Source organism: Microcaecilia unicolor, chromosome 7 (genome assembly GCF_901765095.1).
Source record: "Microcaecilia unicolor chromosome 7, aMicUni1.1, whole genome shotgun sequence".
Lineage (NCBI taxonomy): Eukaryota > Metazoa > Chordata > Amphibia > Gymnophiona > Siphonopidae > Microcaecilia > Microcaecilia unicolor.
The window spans coordinates 262,775,177-262,795,941 of record NC_044037.1 but is presented as its reverse complement, the minus strand read 5'-3'; the positions used below and the strand labels follow the sequence as shown (position 1 = coordinate 262,795,941).

The window sequence follows — 20,765 nt, the reverse complement described above, 5'->3', positions numbered from 1 at the left end:
TCACAATGTATTTCATTTACAAAATTTCCTCCATGAAAGTATGTAGTGTAAACTTCTTCACCTTAGGCCTTAGAGCCTTAATAGGCAACAGCAAATTTTGCTTAGAGCATTTTACACTTTTGGATCAGATGAAAGTGAAGTCCATCTTACAGGTTTTGCAGACTATCTTGACACCAGAAGCATATCTCTTATGTGGCCCTTTATGACTGCACCATTTTGAGTCCAGGACTGGCAGGAGTAGGAGCAACTGTGGATTACTTCTGCCCAGAACCTCAAGACCACCAGAGATCTAATCTAATCTAAAAAATATTTCTATACCGCAAACTCCTTGTAAAGTTCTATGCGGTTTACATATACATACATATATATATATATAAACAGGCATAGCTAGGAGAGTACAATTAAAAACATCTAGTAACAAAATTCAAATGAGAAGCTTATTTCATTATAATCCTTAGTATTTAAAAACTTCTCAAATATTCATATCTTCAATGATTTCTAAAATAAAATAAGGCTATTAGAATACCTAATCACAGAAGGACAATCGTTCCATTTAATACCTGAAAAAGAAAAGGAGGACTGAAGATCCTTCTCATATCTAATACATGTAGCACCAAAGTGTCTCTTAGCCACCTGACATTATTAGGATTAGGAAAAGCTGTTAAGGATAGCCTACATTGTGGTGCTATGCTATGAAATATTTTTAAAGTAGTCGTACAAGCTTTAATGTAGACTCTAACCTGAACTGGCAACCAATATGCTTTAATTAGTAGTGGAGTCTCTCTATCAAATTTGCCCACTGAATAAACTACTTTAATCGCCATATTCTGAAATGTCTGTTACCTTCTAAAATGTGTCTGAGTACAGCCCACAAAAAAAAAAGTATGTTACAATACTGGAGTTGACTCAGAATCATAGCCAGAACAATCAGTCTAAATTGCACTAGATCTAAACCGTGTCTAACTCTTCACAGTCTTCTTAAATAAATTAAAACATTTTTTGGTTAACAGCATCACATAGTTTTTAAAAGATAACTTGGCATCTATAACCACCCCAAATATCTGTATTCCCGATTTAACTGGAAAACAAGAACCACATATAAATAAAGACTGACAAAAAGCAGTCTGCTGTGGATTAAATGATTTTTAAAAATAGTTTTTTTTTTCCAAATTAAGTTTCAGTTTGCATGTTAAAACCCAACCCTCCACCAACTTAACATAAGATTCAACCTTACAGTCAATATTCACTGTTGAGTTTTCCAAAGGAACCAACAGGGTGATATCATCAACATACATAATATTTTTCACTGCAGACAAGTCTCTTGTTTTGTCCTATTCATAAATTAGACGTTTCAGTTTGTAAAATGGATGTTCATGCTGGACAAAGCCAGCACTTAGATGTCCATTTCTCATGTTTTTTAGAACAGGCTGTATGTCAGCAAAGCCTGTACTAAAATACATGAGAAATGGATATCCATATCTGATGTACAGACGTGGATGTCCTTTCTAAAATTCCGCTCCACAAAGGCTATTAAAACTTACTAAGGGTCCTGTTTATTAAGGTGTGCTAGCGTTTGTAGCACATGCTAAATGCTAGAGACACCCATCCATATATTCCTATGGATGTCTCTAGCGTTAGCATATGCTAAAAATGCTAGCATGGCTTAGTAAACGGGGCCATAAATATTAAACTAAAAACAGATTTTCACTTAACACGAGTCTGCCTTCATCAGTGTAATGATTTATATATTCATAACTCTACTCAAAAAAATTGCAATAAACAAAAATGAAGAAAATATTTACCCATATCTAGGATCCAGGGCAATAGCTCTTGGATGCTCCATGCCACCTGCTATTAATGTTGATCTCATTGTTCCATCTAATTTTGCTACTTCAACGTGATCCAAATTACTGTCTATCCAGTAAATGTTTCCTGCAATCCAGTCTATTGAAAGGCCCTCAGGAGTTGCTAGGCCATGTTGTATAACTACTTCTATGCCACTTACACCTAAAATGATGAGAAGGTTTTAAGTAAATTCAGTACAGGAAATACAAATAGCATAATTGTTTGAGTAGAGGGTGAAAAATGCTTACTTTACTAAGATGCCCTTTAAGAAAGGGCATTAAGACCTCAACACATGGTAAGTGCACACAAACAGGCTACCTCAAAATACATTAAAGCATTTTGCAGATATCTGCCCCCGTTTGTGCACACTAACCAATGCATTATCTACTAAAAAAAAAATATTTTTAGGAGGGGTGTGTTATGAGTGGAGAGAAGGCATTCCTACATTATTCAGCTAGTGCATTATGATTAGCGAGCACTAACTGGATTGCAAAGAGTTAACACAGGAGCACCTAGTGCCTCCTAAATAGGAGGCAGTAAGTGCCAAGGAGATTTAATAAGACAAGGAGACGGCATGATGTCAAGTTAAAGCCGGTTTCCCCCAGCAGTCACCCTATTGGTGCACCCAAAATGAACTCCCTAACCTCTCCCAACTCCCCTCCTAAGAAAAAGAATACAAAACCCAGGAGGTTTAACAAAATAATATGAACCTCACAAGTTTGCTATTGTTTTCAATAGTGTCTGTGAATTTTTGGGGTCACTCAATATGGTGGCAAGCTCCGTTTACTGACTTCAGCCTACATAATGGGCCAGATAGACTCATGCTGTCTCCTGTCTTATTAAACCTCCTTGGTAAGTGCCCCTGCACTAACTGTATGCAGTTGCTGCATGCTAATGACAACAGTAGCATATAATCTGCATTAAAAATCTCCTCTTTAGTGCCATGTTCATTTTGGGCTTAGCATGCAGCAAAGTCTGTGTTAAAATGCATTAAGGCCAGATTTCACCACACCTTAGTAAAAGGGACATTAAGACATTAACATTCTGGTTTGCTAAGCAGCCCTAGTGGCTGTTCATGAGCTAATGCTGACATGCATTTGAGGCCCTTTTACTAAGCTGTGGTAAGTACTAAGGCGTGCTTACTGCAGGTTAAAATCCAGTACCGTGGGGCCCACTCAAGCATCCCACAGTAGTTTTATGTTCAGTACTGGGGGCATATTTGGAGGTGGAGAGTAGGCACACCCACTGATTATCGTTTAGCACAGATGCATTGCCATGCACTAACTTATTAGCATGCTGGATAGCATGGGAGCCCTTACCAGTTAGAAAATAGGAAGGAAGATGGGCACAAATTGGAAGGAAGATGGGCGTCCTTCTCACAGGATTGCCCAACTGCTTTCCATCGCGGGGACGACCAAAGTTCCCCGGGGCGTGTCAGAGGCGGGACTTGGGAATACCTAACACATGGGCGTCCTTGACCCATAATCAAAAAAAGGGGCGTCCCTGACAAGTACTTGGACGACTTTACTTGGTCTTTTTTTTGTTACGACCAAGCCATGAAAAGGTGCCCGAATTGACCAGATGACCACCGGAGGGAATTGGGGATGACCTCCCGTTTCTCCCCCAGTGGTCACAAGCCCCCTTCCACCCCAAAAATTTTTTGGGCCAGCCTCAAATGACATATTCAGGTCCATCGCAGCAGTATGCAGGGCCCTGGAGCAGTTTTAGTGGGTGCAGTGCACTTCAGGCAGGCGGACCCAGGCCCATCCCCCCACCTGTTACACTTGTGGTGGTAAATATGAGCCCTCCAAAACCCACCACAAACCCACTGTGCCCACATGTAGGTGCCACCATTCACCTGTAAGGGCCATGGTAGTGGTGTACAGTTGGGGGTAGTGGGTTTTGGGGGGCTCAGCACACAAGTTAAGGGAGCTATGTACCTGAGATATTTTTCTGAAGTCCACTGCAGTGCTCCCTAGGGTGCCCGGTTGGTGTCCTGGCATGTCAGGGGGACCAGTGCAATATGAATGCTGGCTCCTCCCATGACCAAAGGGCTTGCATTTGGTCGTTTCTGAGATGGGTGTCCTTAGTTTCCATTATCGCCGAAAATCAGAAATGACCAAGTCTAAGGACAACCATCTCTAGGGACGACTTAAATGTCAAGATTTGGGCATCCTCGACTGTATTATCAAAATGAAAGATGGACGCCGATCTTTTGTTTCGATAATACAGGTTTCCCCGCCCCTTCACCGGGACGTCCTGTGACGTTAGAAGGTAACTCTGGCTGCATCAACTAAGGCCAGAGCTGGGCTGGCTTGTACAGTCTGAGTCCCGCATATAGCAATCCATTTTAGGAAGGGCTGGAGAGAGCTTAGATGGAAATTCCAGTAATTTAGAATGTGAGGACAGTGCCAGGCAGACTTTTATGGTTTTTGTCACGCAAATTACAAGATGGATTCAGATAGGCTTGAGTGGGCTTTGACGGCAACTCCAGTAGCTGGAATATAAGGACAGAGCAGGGCGGACTTCTAAATGTCCCAGAAACACTAAAGAAAGATCATGATCAAGTATATAATATCACATTCGTTGTTGATTTAATCTTGAATTGATAATGAATGTGATTGTTCGGAAAACTGGATGGACCATTCAGGTTTTTATCTGCCGTTACTTACTATGTTACTACGGGCCCTTTTACTAAGCTCCGTAGGTGCCTACGCGTGCGCAACGTGCGCCAAATTGGAGTTACTGCCCGGTTACCACGTGACCCTTGCGGTAATTTCAATTTTGGCACTCATCCGCTATGCGCATCTGAAAAATATTTTTTTATTTTCTGGCACGCATAGCGGCTGCTTGCCAAGTGGTGTCTGAAACGCATAGGTCATTACCACACAAATTCTTTACCACAAGGTCTATGGCTGGCGGTAAGGTCTCAGACCCAAAATGGATGCACGGCAATTTTGATTTGTGTCGCATATCCATTTTCGGCAAAAAAGACATTTTTTGTAGGTGCGCTGAAAAATAATTCTACGTGCGCTCAAAACAAGTGTCTACACTACCACAGGCCATTTTTCAGCATGCCTTTGTAAAAGGACCCCTATGTTAAGTGGAACATTTATCTGATAAGATCCAAGTTCAGGAAAACAGGGCCTATAGATCAAATTTAAGACTTTTGAGGGTTCCCTAGGGCTTTGAACAATCACATGATGACATCTCTTCTCATGGTCTACTTCCTACCTCTCATACAATGTATTATATGGCGTTATTCTAATTATTGTAAACCTCATTGAGCCCTAATAAGGGGATTTTAGTGGTATATAAGTCCTAATTTGAATTTTATCCGTAAATTACTATTTCAGTGTTTTCCAGATCCCCTGACTCAGCCCCGTTTGAAATTGAGAGAGTGCACTATGAGCTCCACCTGAAATCAGATCCGCATCTGCTTCCCTGAGACTTTATTATCAAGACGTTGCAGTTCTCAGATGCAGACTATATTTTAAGACTGGCTAGACAGAAAAAAGGATATTCCCTGGGAGAATCGCACGATCAAAGAGATCCCTGGTATAAGCATGGAAACTGCGAGACAATGTTAGGAACTACGGCAATACAAGCAAGCTTTACTAGAATGGGGAGTACAGGTGAGAATATGGTTCCCTGCCAAATTGGTTATTACAGCTGAAGGCAGATTTTTACAATCAGACAAGGAGATACAAGTTTTTATTAAAAGTTTGGATTATACTCGTACGCAACGAAAAGAACCTATTTGGGCAAAGAAAGAGGGTCACCACAAGCCTACTATGAGTACACAAGCAAGGGGCTCTTGAAAGTCACAGAGGAACCGCAGAAGTTCTCCATCTCCCTCTTCAGAGGGTCACTCTCCTCTGGTCTCTTGTCATACACAGAGTGAGGAAGGACTATCAGACTCTTCTTCTTCTTCATAATCAGATCAGGAGGAGGATGAGCATTCCACTGATGCTTCGGGAGAGGGTTCAGAGATTGTAGGCAACACAGTCGGGGTGGCTTCACTTGCTTGACCAAAAGAAGGAGGAGTCTCAAGTTCAGCTTCAAATAGATTTATTAGAAAGTGACCCGACTTGGCCAAGTTTGGCATACCAACCTTCATCATGGGTCAAAAGCACAAATCTTCATTGGCACATAAAAAGCACAAGTATGGATGAATCCAGCACTGAAGCAATGACAAGCATATGCTGAACCTGAGACCCTTCCTTTGGACTATCTCTGCTTTGTCTTGGTTTCATTATTATGTGCCATGGGGTAACCTAAATAAAGCTGTGTTGGGGAGGAGGAACCACATGTGTGGAGCATTGGTGACACAGGTGTGTCTTCCACTAATAAAATACTGTAAGTTATGTGCGTCTTTGGTATATTTACATAACCACAGTTATACCAGGTCTGTGGCTGGTTTAATTGCAGGGGTGTAAATATAAGCACACTGATACCAGTATATGCTAATATTCTATAAGGGAGCCTGGGAGTCCATATGCCGTTATAGAGTAGATTCTCACCAGAGGACATCAGGACACCTAGATGGAGGTGCTCATTTATAGAATTGTCTGTAAAAAGGAAAGGGGATATTTTTAAAAGTTGTTTCCCCCCTTTTATTGCAATTTAACTAGAAAGCAACAACGAAAGGAAACATAGGTAGAAAAACAAGTCAATCTTATGAACTAGTCAGATCTGAAATTCAAATAATCTACCTCCAGATTCTGAGAGCTTGCCTCTGTAAATTTTATCCTCAACAACATCTGTCCAGTAGAGTAAGCTCTGGTTGAAATGAAAATCCAGGGCTATTGTGTTTCTTAAACCAGGAACTAACAAGTTATAGTCTCGTTTGTGAAGATCAATCTTCCTGATCTCATGCCGAATGGAAAATATTATGAAAGCTTCAAATGGATCTGCAAACGAAATAGAAGACAAATGTTTGGATATTAGAAAACAAGAGTGACTGATCTGATACATCCTATGGAAGTTAAAAGAAAGCAACACATATATGTCAGGCAGATAAGGGTCACCTTGGGGGTCTTTTATTAATACGCATCCTATCTGCAGCAGGGTCCATAGCAGGGGCATAGCCAGACCTTGGCGGGAGTGGGGGTCCAGAGCCCAATGTGTGTGGGGGGGCACATTTTAGCCTGCCTCCCCCAGCCTCCCCTCCCCTCCCCACCACTTACAACCCCCCCTCGACGCTTCTGAGCCCCCCGCCGCAAGGTACCTTTGATGGGGTCCCCAACCCCTGCCAGCTGAAGCGTTTATCTGTCCCGCGCTGGTCTCGTATTTGCTTCCTCTTCTGTTTTCAGCGCGCCATACTCTGCACGCTCATTTTAATGAAACTAAGCATGTGCAAGCATGCTCAATTTCATTAAAACAAGAGCATGCATGGTGCAACTGGAAACAGGAGAGGAGGCATATGCAAGACCAGCGCAGGACAGATAAACACTTCAGCTGTTGGGGGTTGGGGTCGGGGACCCCCGCCAGCCAAACCGGGGGCCCCAGAGCCAATTTGGGGGCCCAGGCCCCCGTGGCCCCCATAGCTACGCCACTGGTCCATAGGAATAGAATGGGCCCTGTGGCAGATGACATTTACTAATTGTTAGTAATAGAACTCCTTTGTTTAACTGTCATGTATCTCTGTACCGTACCTACTATAACCACAGAGCTGCAGGCTCTTTCTCTCTCTGATCTCTTCACTCTCTTGCACATCTGCCAAAGAGTTTAATTAAAGCAAGATATCCAAACTTTATTAAGGGTACCTTTTACAAAGGCATGCTAGCATTTTTAGCGCATGCTAATAAGCATATGCTAAACATTAGAGATGCGCATATATTTCTAATGGCGTCTCTAGCGTTTAACGCACGCTAATCATTAGTGTGCACTAAAATTGCTAGTGCGCCTTTGTAAAAGACGCCCTAAATGAATAAACTGTTTCTCTTAGAGGTAGATTATTTTTTGTATTTCTGCCAAATGAGATACTGTGCTAGAGTTTTCAAAAGGAGAAGATAAATGCTCATACATTTGGTAAATTGCAGACTTTTCTTATGGTTGTCATACTTCTGTTTTGCAACCTGTGCAACTTGATTCATGAGAGTATTTTTTTATTATTTAGAACCACTGTACATAGCAAAAAGAGTGTTAAAGGCTCAGAGAATAATACAGTTGTGACTATATAATCACCTGGATCGCCTGGTTTTTATTTTGTTTATATGAATATTACATAGCCAGATGTTTTAACACAGGAAAAGTTATATTTTTTCAGATTATAATAGAGGACATAGAAACAGTGATCATTGAGTGGAGGAGTAGCCTAGTGGTTAGTACAGGACCTTGATCCTGGGGAATTAGGTTCAATCACCCCTGCAGCTCCTTGTGACTCTGGGCAAGTTACTTAACCTTTCGTTGCCCCAGTTACAAAATAAGTACCTGTATACATTATATAAACCACTTTGAATGCAGTTGTGAAAAAAACACAGAAAGGCAGTATATCAAGTCTCCCTTTTGGTGGGGTTTTGGATAACAGTATAAGAACTAAGGGCTCCCTTTGCTAAGTTATGCTAACAGATTTAGTGGGCACTAAAGATTAGTGTGCACTTTGGTCTGCATTCTATATATGGTGCCTGAAAAATCCACGCAGAAAAAATATGCCTAGGTGAATTCTCTAAAGTACACCTAAATTTTGAAGAATAGGCTTAAATTTCTGCACGGTATATAGAATATATTGAGCACCTCTCCAAGCAACCAAATGTAGTTGCGGCCATTTAAGCCATGTTTTACTTGGCGTAAATACTGATGCCTAAATTAGACACAGCATGGATGTATTCTATAACAATGCACACAGATTTTAGAAACACCCATGTCTTCCCCATGGCCATGCCCTCTTTTCAAGAATCTGACTTAGAATTTACATGTACCACATTCCAGAATGCGTTTAACTAGTTCTGCTTGTAAATTTTAATTAATGCCAATTAGTGCTGATAATTGCTTGCTGACATCCAATTGACAGCACTTATTAGCTTGTTAACCAATTAAGTTACATGCAATGTTATAGATTACACTTCAATCTCCACACGGAAATTAAGGCACAATATATAGAATCCAGCATAGAGGTCATTAGATGACAACACCAGTAATTGGGAAGTGAAGCCTGTGCTGGGCAGACTTCTATGGTCTGTGTACTGATTGTGGCTGAACAGATTTGGATGGGCTAAAATGGGGCTTCAATTACATCAGAGGTTTTAGAGCAAGGACAGTGCCAAACAAACGTCTACAGTCTATACCCTGAAAATGGCAAGGACAAATAAAGATAAGAGTATAAAAACCTAAGTGTTGCCATACTGGAATAGACCGAATGTCCATCAAGCCCAGTATCCTGTTTCCAACAGTGGCTTATCCAGGTCACAAGTACCTGGAAAGATCCCAAACATTAAAACAGATCTTATGCTGCTTATCCTAGAAATACTGTCAAAATTGTGGTGGCGGCAATCTACCAAAAATATATACACCATATACAACCAATAAATGGTAGAATAAAGTTCAAATAGTGCCAAATGGTCACAAGGTTGATGTGTTTTGGGGAAGTCTCATACAGTCACAAAGGCAAATAATGTATCACCAATCTGGTGTGCCTGATCAATGTGACAATTATAATCATAGACAGCCCCCAACCATCCGTATCTTGCAAATAAAAAAATTTGTGCTTTTTATATTGCTTATGCAGTGATTTAACATTAACCTCTCAGTTTCAACTTATTAAATTATGTGACCGGTATTATATCGACAAGAGTATTATCATTCACTGTAGCAGAGATGACTTATAAGACACTTATCTGCATGCATGTCCGTATGCAGTTCCAAGAGTGATTACTATCCCGACAGGTGCCTGTTTCTCTTTTGTGCTTTGTCAAGGGAAAGTCAGTATCTCTCCTACTACTTTAGAGAGCACAAAAGAGAAACAGGCACCTGTCGGGATAGTAATCACTCCTGGAACTGCATACGGACATGCAACCTTGTGACCATTTCACACTATTTGAACTTTATTCTACCATTTCTTGGTTGTATATCCTAGAAATAAGCAGTGGATTTTCCCCAAGCCCATCTTAATAATGGCTTATGGACTTTTCTTTTAGGAATTTATCCAAACCTTTTTTTTTTTTTTTTTTAAACCCTGCTAACTTCTTTTACCACATTCTCTTGCAACAAATTCCAGAGTTTAATAATACATTGAGTGAAGAAATATTTTCTCCAGATTGTTTTAAATCTACTACTTAGTAGCTTAACTGCTTGTCCCCTAGTCCTAATATTTTAGAAAAGAGTAAACAAGCGACCCATGTCTACCCGTTCCACTCTACTCATTATTTTATAGACTTCTATCATATCTCCCCTCATCCATCTCTTTTCCAAGCAGAAGAGCCCTAGTTGGTTTAGCCTTTCCTCATAGGGAAATCACCCTATCCCCTTTATCATTTCCGTTGCCCTTCTCTGTACATTTTCTATCTTTTTTGAGATGCGGTGACCAGAATTGCACACAGTATCCAAGGTGTGGTCATACCATGGAACAATACAAAGGCATTATAACATTCTAATTATTTCCATTCCTTTCTTAATAATTCCTAACATTCTATTTGCTTTTTTAGTTGCCTCTGCACACTGAGCAGAAGGTTTGAACGTATCATCAACGATGACACCTAAGATCCTTTTCCTGGGTGGTGACTCCTAATGAGGAACCTTGCATCATGTACTTATAGTTTGGGTTCCTACTTAAGTACATAAGTATTGCCGTACTGGGAAAGAGCAAAGGTCCATCGAGCCCAGCATTCTGTTTCCAACAGTGGCCAATCCAGGTCACAAATACCCGGCAAGATCCCCAAAATGTACAAAACATTTTATACTGCTTATCCCAGAAATAGTGGATTTTCCCTAAGTCCATTTAATAACGGTCTATGGACTTTTCCTTTAGGAAGCCGTCCAAACGGCTTTCCCACATGCATCACTTTGCACTTGCTCACATTAAAAGTCATCTACCATTTGGATGCCCAGTCTCATAAGGTCCTCACTAGTTAATCTCATCTCTAGATCATTTACAAATATGTTAAAAAGCATCGGCCCCAGCACAGAACCCTGGGGAACCCCACTATATACCTACATGAAGAATCACATCATACCTTATGCTATGAGTTTATTTTGATGAACAGACTGGATGTACAGGTATTTATCTGCCACTATCTACTATGTTACTATAGGGTCCTTTTATGAAGCTACGGCAAAAGGGGGTCTGCTCTGGCATCAGCGCGTGTTTTTGACATGTGCCGAGGCCCCCTTTTACCACAGAGGGTAAAAGGAAGGTTTCCCTTTTCTTAAAGAAATGGTCATGCAGCAAGTGAACCACTTACCAGGCAGCCATTTTGGGGGAGAGCACTTACTGCCACCCATTGAGGTGGCAGTAAGGGCTCCCGCTCTAACCTGGCTGTAACCTGGCAGCATATGGTACTGCCTGATTACCCCTGGATACACACCGGCACAATAAAAATTGAAATATTTTTGCAGTGCTGGAAATGGCGGATGCTGGGGGAGGGAACTACCACCAGGCTACTGTGCTAGCCCGGCGGTACTTCCATTTTAGTGAGCAGTAAGCCTGCATTGGGCATACCACCACTTTGGTAAAGGGCGGTAAAGGTTACCATGTTACTATGTTAGAAGTGTGGGTGGACTTGTAGTGGACATATCTCAGGGAAGGAAGCACTAATTAGTGAGAATCAAGTGAACGCAGTGAACAGGAAGGAGTATAGGGAATTACAAATTAGGAAAGCTAGGATGGAGAACCTAGGTGGAGAGCTTTATGAGTGAGACAAAGAACTTTGAACCAGTCTCTATACTGGATGGGCAACAAGTGCAAGCAGATAAAAAGTGGGGTAATATGATCAAATCTTTTTGCTTTACATAGAAATCTAGCAGCAGAATTATGGAGGGTTTGCAAATGACAGAGAAGACAAGAAGGAGTTCCACAGTAGACTGTGTTACAGTAGTCAAGTCGGGAAATGACAAATGCATGAATAAAAGTATGAAGAGAGGCAAAATCTAAGAACTGACTGATGGAACAAATGTGTCTTAACCAATAGAAACCTTTCCTTACCACACGGGATACTTGAGGATCAAAAGAGAGTTTAGTATCAATAATAACACCTAAGTAACAGAATGAATTAACAAAGAAAACTTGAATATCAAATAATGAGAGCAGGGCTAAAAGAGCAGAAAGTGAGCCAGAAATTCAACAGTCTATAGGTGAGATTCATTCTATGAAGAGTGAGCCAGTCTGAGAGAGAATGCAGACATGCCTGCAATAATGAGAAGTCAGGATTATGTGGTAAAACAGTATAGATCAGCAAAATATCATCTGCATAAAAGAAGAATTTAATGTTACAATCTTGGATTAGGAGGGCTAAAGGGTTAAGAAAAATGTTAAATAGTAACAGAAAAGAATAGAGCCTTGTGGCCAAATGTAATTCAAAGGCAAGGTAGAAGAGGTTGAAGAAGAGTAAAAACTAACAAACTTAAGTCAGAGTGATAAGAAGTGAACCAATTGAAATCAGAACCAGATTAACAGATAGATTGAAGATAGGCAAGAAAGAGGGAGTGATCAACCAAGTCAAATGCAGTGCAAAGATGAAGAGAAACGAGGAGGACTATTTTGCCAGAGTCAAGATAAGAATGTAACTCGCTAATTAAAGCATTCAGTATAGTTTCTATGCTATGAGTAGCATAAAACCCTGTTTGATAGGAGTGTATAATGTAGTGACTATCAGTAAATTGTAGAAGCTAATCAAAGACAATCTGTTCAGTGATTTTTGACAGGAAATTCAGGTTGGAAATGGGATGGTAGTGCTCAGGAAGAAGGGGGTCAAGGGAAGGATTCTTGAGCATAGGCTTAACTACTGCTTTCTTCCAGGCAAGGGGGGCTAGGCTAGTTGAAAGACTAACCCCCCTGTTTACTAAGCCATGCTAGCGCTGTCATTCGCTAATGCCAACACTGCCCATTCACTTTGAATGGGCTGTGTCAGCATTGTCGCACGGCTTAGTAAACAGGGAGGTAAAGACTAACCAAATGTAAAACTAAGGGGACAAGACAGTTTCTAGCAGTCTTTAACCAATTTGAGGGAAGGGGGGGGGGGGTCTAGTAATGAGGTGGTAAGGCGTCAGTGTTGTATAGTAACTAAGTAAATGTAACTAGTTACTGTTCTTAAGTAAACATTTTATCATTTTAACTTGTAAAGAAGTACAGGATACATTTTTTACTATTACTTTTACTGAAGTAATAATTCCACCATTATTTATTACTTCTACTCAGTTACATCTGATACTTGCAGTTAAAAGTAAAAAGAAAAAGTGGAAGCGAGAAATAAATAACAATTCCTCAGTAAACCAAATGAAACAGCAAAACAGTGGATCATCCCACCTTAAATTTTCTTGTTCAGTGAATATAGCCTATGGGGACAATGGAGTTGCCTGTGTTCATTGAACTGGTTACTGGACTCCAGCCAAACAGAACAGTGATGAGTTGGGTCACTTTGAAGTGGAGATGAAGCTGAGCCTGGCTGCAATTCTTGTATCGCACCATGGTGCAACCGCACCTCGAATATTGCATTCAATTCTGGACACCGTATCTCAAAAAAGATATAATGGAAACAGAAAAGGTGAAGAGAAGGGCAACGAAAATGATAAAGGGGATAAGACAACTTCCCTGTGAGGAAAGGCTAAAGCGGCTAGGGCTCTTCAGCTTGGAGAAAAGGCGGCTGAGGGGAGATATGATAGAGGTCTATAAAATAAATGAGTGGAGTGGAGTGGAAAGAGTAGATGTGAAGTGTCTGTTTACGCTTTCCAAAAATAAACATATAAGCACATAAGCACTGCCACGCTGGGAAAAGACCAAAGGTCCATCAAGCCTAGCACTCCATCTCTGACAGCGGCCAATCCAGGCCCCAAGAACCTGGCAAAACCCCCAAAATTTAATAATGAATACTAGGACAAGGGTCATGCGATGAAGCTACAATGTAGTAAATTTAAAACGAATCGGAGAAAATATTTCTTCACTCAACGTGTAATTAAACTCTGGAATTCATTGGCAGAGAATGTGGTAAGGCGGTTAGCTTAGTGGAGTTTAAAAAAGGTTTGGACAGCTTCCTAAAGAAAAAGTCCATAGACCATTATTAAATGGACTTGGGGAGAATCCACTATTTCTGGGATTAGCAGTATAGAATGTTTTCTATTTTTGGGGGATCTTGCCAGGTGTTTGTGACCTGGATTGGCCACTGTTGGAAACAGGATGCTGGGCATGATGGACCTTTGGTCTTTCCCAGAATGGCAATACTTATGTATATGTACTTTCCTGATTCTAAATTTTATTGAAACTGCTCTGATTGTCTTGTGTGAGGGGCAGTATATCAAGTCTAAATAAACATCAGTACAACATAAACACATATATACAACCAGAGTAGTAATCAAACTTTCATAAAGTTGTTGAAAAATTATGATGGTCAATACATTTGTGTTTAATATTTTATTTTCAGTATTACTTTTGTGTATTTCATTTGTTAGTAGGAGGTTTTCTATGCAAAGGTAAAATTGTCTAACTCTCCTTGCTTTTGAGGGACTCGATTTTTTACAGAATCCTGTCTATACCTTAGGAATCAAACCTAAAGAAAATATAGCCATAAACAGAACATCATTTTATGTGTGTACATGCTTGAGAGAAAGCAAATCTGAACACAATTATCCATTCATATTACAATTAGCAGTGTACTGAAAGTAATGTGCTATTATAAAAATATAAACCAATCACGGATAGCAAGGGAGCTGGTGCAGGACAAAAACGATTCTTGGCCCAAGGCTCCTCTCTGCATAAAAATGATAGTTTTTAATGAGCATCATGGATTAGTTTTACAAAATATATGAACAATTTTGGCCTGACATTTTATTTCTGGTTGGTATATCTAATTCAAAGCAAATCACAATAAAATGAAATATAATTGATGAAAGTTATGTATGTTTGTTGCAGTAATAGTGTTCCTTCCTCTATTCACATTTTAAAATATGATGTAAAGAAATTTATATAAAAATATAAATAGTAAGGAATGTTATAAAGGACAGGGCATATGACTTTGAAAAAATAGTATGCTTGCTGTGTTTACTCCACTTGAAACTTTAGAAATAAAGGATAATAAAAAATATAAACTGATCCCTTTTCATCAGATTAAATGTATTTGTACTAAACTGTGCTAAGCAGTTAGAGTAGAGGGTAATTCTATAACAGTTCACCTATATTTAGGAGCCTAGAGGGTGCCCAAGTGATTCTATAGAGGAAAGGATTTTCCTTTATAGAATACTACCATAACCAAGTATATATATATACTTGCGTTGGAGACAAAAACACATAGTAAATATTTTTTTAGGTATATTAAATGCAAGAAGCCGGCAAAAGAATTGGTTGGACTGCTAGATGACTGAGGGGTTAAAAGGGGCAATCAGGGAAGACAAAGCCATAGCGGATAGATTAAATGAATTCTTTGCTTCGATCCTTCACCAAGGAAGATTTGGGAGAGATACCGGTGCCAGAAATGGTATTCAAAGCTAACAAGTCGGAGAAACTAAATTGAAATCTCTGTAAACCTAGAGGATGTAATGGGACAAATTGAAGAGTAGCAAATCTCCTGTACCAGATGGTATTCATCCCAGAGTACTGATAGATTTGAAAATTAACTGGCGGAACTATTGTTAGTAATATGTAATTTATCTTCAAAATTGAGCATGGTACCGGAAGATTAGAGGGTAGCCCATGTAAGGACGATATTTAAAATAGGTTCCAGAGGGGATCCGGGAATTATAGACGGTGAGCCTGACGTCAGTGCCTGGCAACATGGTAGAGACTATTATAAAGAACAAATTACACAGCATAATTCAAAAGCATGGATTAATGAGGACAAAGCAAACATGGATTTAGTGAAGGGAAATCTTGCCTCACCAAATCTATTACGTTTATTTGAAGGGGTGAACAAACATGTGGATAAAGGCGAGCTGGTTGATGTGGAGGGGCATTTTTTTAACGAGGAAGCCCATCTCTAAGGGCACCCATCTCTGAGGATGTCCCCTTGAAGGGGCGGGGAAACCTGTATTATCGAAACAAGATGGGCGTCCATCTTTCGTTTCGATAATACAGTCGGGGATGCCAAAATCTCACATTTAGGTCGACCTTAGAGATGGTCATACCCGGTTTTTGGCCATAATGGAAACTGAGGATGCCCATCTCAGAAAAACGTAATCCAAGCCCTTTGGTCATGGGAAGGAGCCAGCATTCATAGTGCAGTGGACCCCCTCACATGCCAGGACACCAACTGGGCACCCTAGGGGGCACTACAGTGGACTTTCACAAATTGCTCCCAGGTGCATAGCTCCCTTACCATGGGTGCTGAGCCCCCCACACCCCTAAACCACTCCCCACAACTGTACACCACTACCATAGCCCTTAGGGATGGAGGGGGGCACCTACATGTGGGATAATGGGTTTGGGGGGGGGGGTTGGAGGGCTCAACACTTACCCCCACAAGTGTAAGAGGTAGTGCGGTGGGGACATGGGTCCGCCTGGCTGAAGTGCACTGCACCCACTAAAACTGCTCCAGGGACCTGCATACGCTGTGATGGAGCTGGGTATGACATTTGAGGTTGGCATAGAGGCTAGAAAAAATGTTTTTAAAATTTTTTAGGGTGGGAGGGGATTTGTGACCAGGGGAGGTCATCCCCGATTCCCTCTGGTGATCATCTGGTCAGTTTGGGCACATTTAAAGGCTTGGTCGTGAAGAAAAAGGGGATCAAGTAAAGTCGACCAAATGCTCGTGAGGGACGCCCTTCTTTTTTCCATTATCGGCCGAGGACGCCCATCGCTTAACCACGCCCCTCTCGCCTTTGGTACACTGCCGGACATGCCTCCGTAAACTTTGGTCGTCCCCATGACAGAAAGCAGTTGAGGACGCAAAAAATCGGCTTTCAATTATGCCAATTTGGACAATCTCGGGAGAAAGGATGCCTATCTCCCGATTTGTGTTGGAAGATGTGCATCCTTCCCTTTCGAAAATAAGCTAGATTGTGTATCTGGATTTTCAAAAAGCATTTGACAAAGTACCTCATATTGAATTAAAAATTGTGAACTAACCCACAAGATCGTATACGGGGATGCTCCGGGTTATATGCTCAGCTTGATTGACCTCCCTCCCAGAAACTCCAGAAAACCGTCACGTACTTATCTTAATTTCCACTATCCTAACTGCAAGAATCTAATATATAAATTGCTCTTCGCCTCCTCTTTCTGCTTCATGAGTCCTTGTTAGTGGAATGCTCTGCCTCCAGCGTTAAAAGAGACTACCAACCACATTCAATTCAAGAAATTTCTCAAAACTGATCTACGTGAAAAAAACCTACTCCTCTGCTACTTAATTCCCTGCTGTCCCGCATTTGTCCTCCCTGTTGTCTTCCCCCCCCCCCCCCTAAAGGGTTCCTTGCTCTCTATTCCGCCATTGTATTATTATGTTGTTCCTTCCATAAATGTTGTTAGCCACATAGAGCCTGCTATGTTGGGAATATTTGGGATACAAATGTTCTAAAATAAATAAATAAAATATTCCAGAAGAAATTGGAGAGTCATGGGATAGGAGGTAGTGTCCTATTGTGGATTAAAAACTGGTTAAAGGATAAAAAACAGAGAGTAGGGTTAAATGGTCAGTATTCTCTATAGAGAAGGGTAGATAGTGGGGTTCCTCAGGGATCTGTGCTGGGACCGCTGCTTGTTAATATATTTATAAATGACTAGAGATGGGAGTAACTAGTGAGGTAATTAAATTTGCTGATGACACAAAGTTATTCAAAGTTGTTAAATCGCAAAAGGATTGTAAAAATTGCAAGAGGAACTTGCGAGACTGGGAGACTGGGTGTCTAAATGGCAGATGACATTTAATGTGAGCAAGTGCAAAGTGATACATGTGGGGAAAGAGGAACCCGAACTATAGCTACATAATGCAAGGTTCCACGTTAGGTGTCACCGACCAAGAAAGGGATCTCGGCATCTTTGATTATACGTTGAAACCCTCTGCTCAGTGTGCTGCTGTGGCTAAGAAAGCAAGTAGAATGTTAGGTATTATTAGGAAAGGAATGGAAAAAAAAAGTGAGGACATTATAATGCCTTTGTATCGGTCCATGGTGTGACTGCATCTCAAAAAAGATATAGTGGAATTAGAAAAGGTGCAAAGAAGGGCGACAGCTGGTTCAGGAGCCCACAAGAGAAGGAAAAATACTAGAGTTAGTCATTACTGGAGCTCATGATCTGGTGCGGGGGGTAACGGTGTGAGGGCCGCTTGATAACAATGATCATAATATGATCAGTTTTTATATTCGCATTGAAGTAAGTGAACTTAGGAAATCAAATACACTAGCGTTTAACTTTAGAAAAGATGATTATGACAAAATGAGAAAAACAGTGAAGAAAAGACTGAAAGGTGCAGCTCACAGGGTAAAAAACTTGCATCAGGCATGGATGTCATTTAAAAACACCATCCTGGAGGTACAGGACAAATATATTCCGCGAATTAGAAAAAGGGGAAAAAAAGACCAAACGTCAGCCAGTGTGGCTAAATAGTAAGGTAAAAGAAGTCATTAGAACCAAAAAACAATCATTCAGAAAGTGGAGAAGAGAACCGACTGAAGGTAACAAGATAAAACATAAGGAATGCCAAGTAAAAATGCAAAGCGGAGATAAGGAGGGCAAAAAGTGACTTTGAGAAAAAGTTAGCGTTAGAAGTGAAAATACGAAAAAAACAAGATGGCGTCCGGAAGGGAACGCTAGCCAGACGGCTCGTTACCCGTTTCCCCTCAATCCTTTGAAAAAAATTCTTTTTTACCTTGTTTGGCGACTGCCGAAACGGAAGGGGCAGGCAGCGAGTGATTCCCTCCACAGCTGCCGTGACTTCGGGGGACCGATGGAACGTTTTGCGCTGCCGGTGAGAATGCCGGGGCAAGATTCCTCGCTGCAGGAGGGAGCAATGGGAGGTTCTTTGCTCCCTCAGCCTTGAGGCCGACATCACCTTCAGCCCCGAGCAGCGGAGGTCCTCCGATGATGCCGGCAAGGGGTCTACAGCAGGGGCAGGAAGCACTCAGTGTCTCTGACCTGGAAGTGCATTCAGCTGAGGGAACTGCAGCAGACCAGGAACTACCGGTTGTGGAAGTCGGAGGAGCAAGACCTAGGGAATTGCTGGCTGGGACCAAGGAACAGACAATGAAGAAGGTTTTGACTGAGCTTGCTATATCCAGTAAGTCATTTTTTGCCTATTAAACCTGGGAATATAACTCTTGATTCGATTTGGGAAGCCTTGATGGGACTTGAGAACTCTTTTACACAGAAGATATCTCAGGTGCTACAGGTAACTCAGATGCCTTTGGAAAAAATTGAAGCTTTAGAAACCAGAATGAGTAACACCGAAAAAACTTTAATTTCATGTAATGAAGCTCTAAAAACTTCACAACAAATACAATCAAACTTGATAAAGAGAACATTATTTTGCACCAAAAGACTGAAAATTTGGAAAATCAACTAAGAGCTAAAACTCTTAGGTGATTAATTTTCCAAAAACTATTCAAATGGCTCCACTAATAATGTTTAAAAAATATTATCAGAAATATTAAAAATTCCAGAACAAGCATACCCTCCGATTTCTAAAATTTATTATTTGCCTCCATATAAAATTGAGAAACAAAAGGGTGTAGTGGACCAACCAGAACAAGGACCTGATGCTTCATTCGACATGCTGAATTTAACACAAGAACTTCAAAAAGAAGAAATGACAACGATTCCTGCAACATTGATTGTCTCCTTTGTGTTAGAACCCGACCGTGATTGGGTTCTTAAACAATTTTTTCGCCATAGAGATGACCTCTTTATGAATACAAAAATTAGAATATTTCCGGATATAGCCAGAGTTACACAAAGGAGACGTCAAGCGTTTCTGAAACTCCGTCCAAGGGTTTTACAGTTAGGAGGTTTATCTGGTTAAACTTTCCATGTAATGCGTGATTAAAGTTAGCTCAGTCAAATATATTTTCTACGATGCATGTCAGCTGAATAATTTTCTTGATACTAAGTTAGCGGCTAGTTCTAGTCAACAATTCCAGGCTTTGTCTACATCTACTCCGTAAAAAGGATTATAAGGCATGTTATGTTCTCTTCTTTTTTTTTTTTTTTTTCTTGATCTTGTATTCATGAAAAAATTATTTTCCTGGAATTGTACCTGGTTTTCTTCCCAAATTGTGGACTTGAAATGGACGAGATTAAGTAGTTTTCTTATATATTGATTTTTCCTATGAAAAATATGTATACTTTTTTCCATTTTTTCATTTACAAGTGTTCTTGTAATAATCTGTTAAAACTTATAAATAAAATAATAAAAAAAAAAAAAAAAAAGTGAAAAATACATAGTAAAAATTTTTTTTAGATACATTAAAAGCAGGAAGCCGGCTAAAGAATCGGTTGGGACGCTGGACGAAAATGGTGTTAAAGGGGTGATCAAGGAAGACCGAGCCGTAGCGGAGAAATTAATTGAATTCTTTGCTTCGGTCTTCACCGAGGAGGATTTGGGAGGGACACCGGTGCTGAAAAGCGTATTTGAAGCAGGCGAGTTGGAGAAACTAAACAAATTCTCTGTAAACTTGGAGGATGCAATGGGTCAGTTCTGCAAACTGAAGAGTAGTAAATCACCAGGACCTGATGGTATTCATCCCAGAGTATTAATAGAACTGAAAAATGAACTTGTGGAGCTACTTTTAGTAATATGCAATCTATCCCTAAAATCGAGTGTGGTACCGGAAGACTGGAGGGTAGC

The 20,765-nt window shown here is 40.6% G+C and overlaps 1 protein-coding gene across 1 annotated transcript in view; it reads right to left on the bottom strand.

Moving 5' to 3' along the window:
* Positions 1-20,765, bottom strand: part of LRP1B (LDL receptor related protein 1B) — a 1,639,960-nt gene that overhangs the window by 842,881 nt on the left and 776,314 nt on the right. The window contains 2 exon segments of the mRNA XM_030210865.1: positions 1,803-2,007; positions 6,561-6,758. Of these exon segments, the coding sequence (XP_030066725.1) occupies positions 1,803-2,007; positions 6,561-6,758 (403 nt within the window).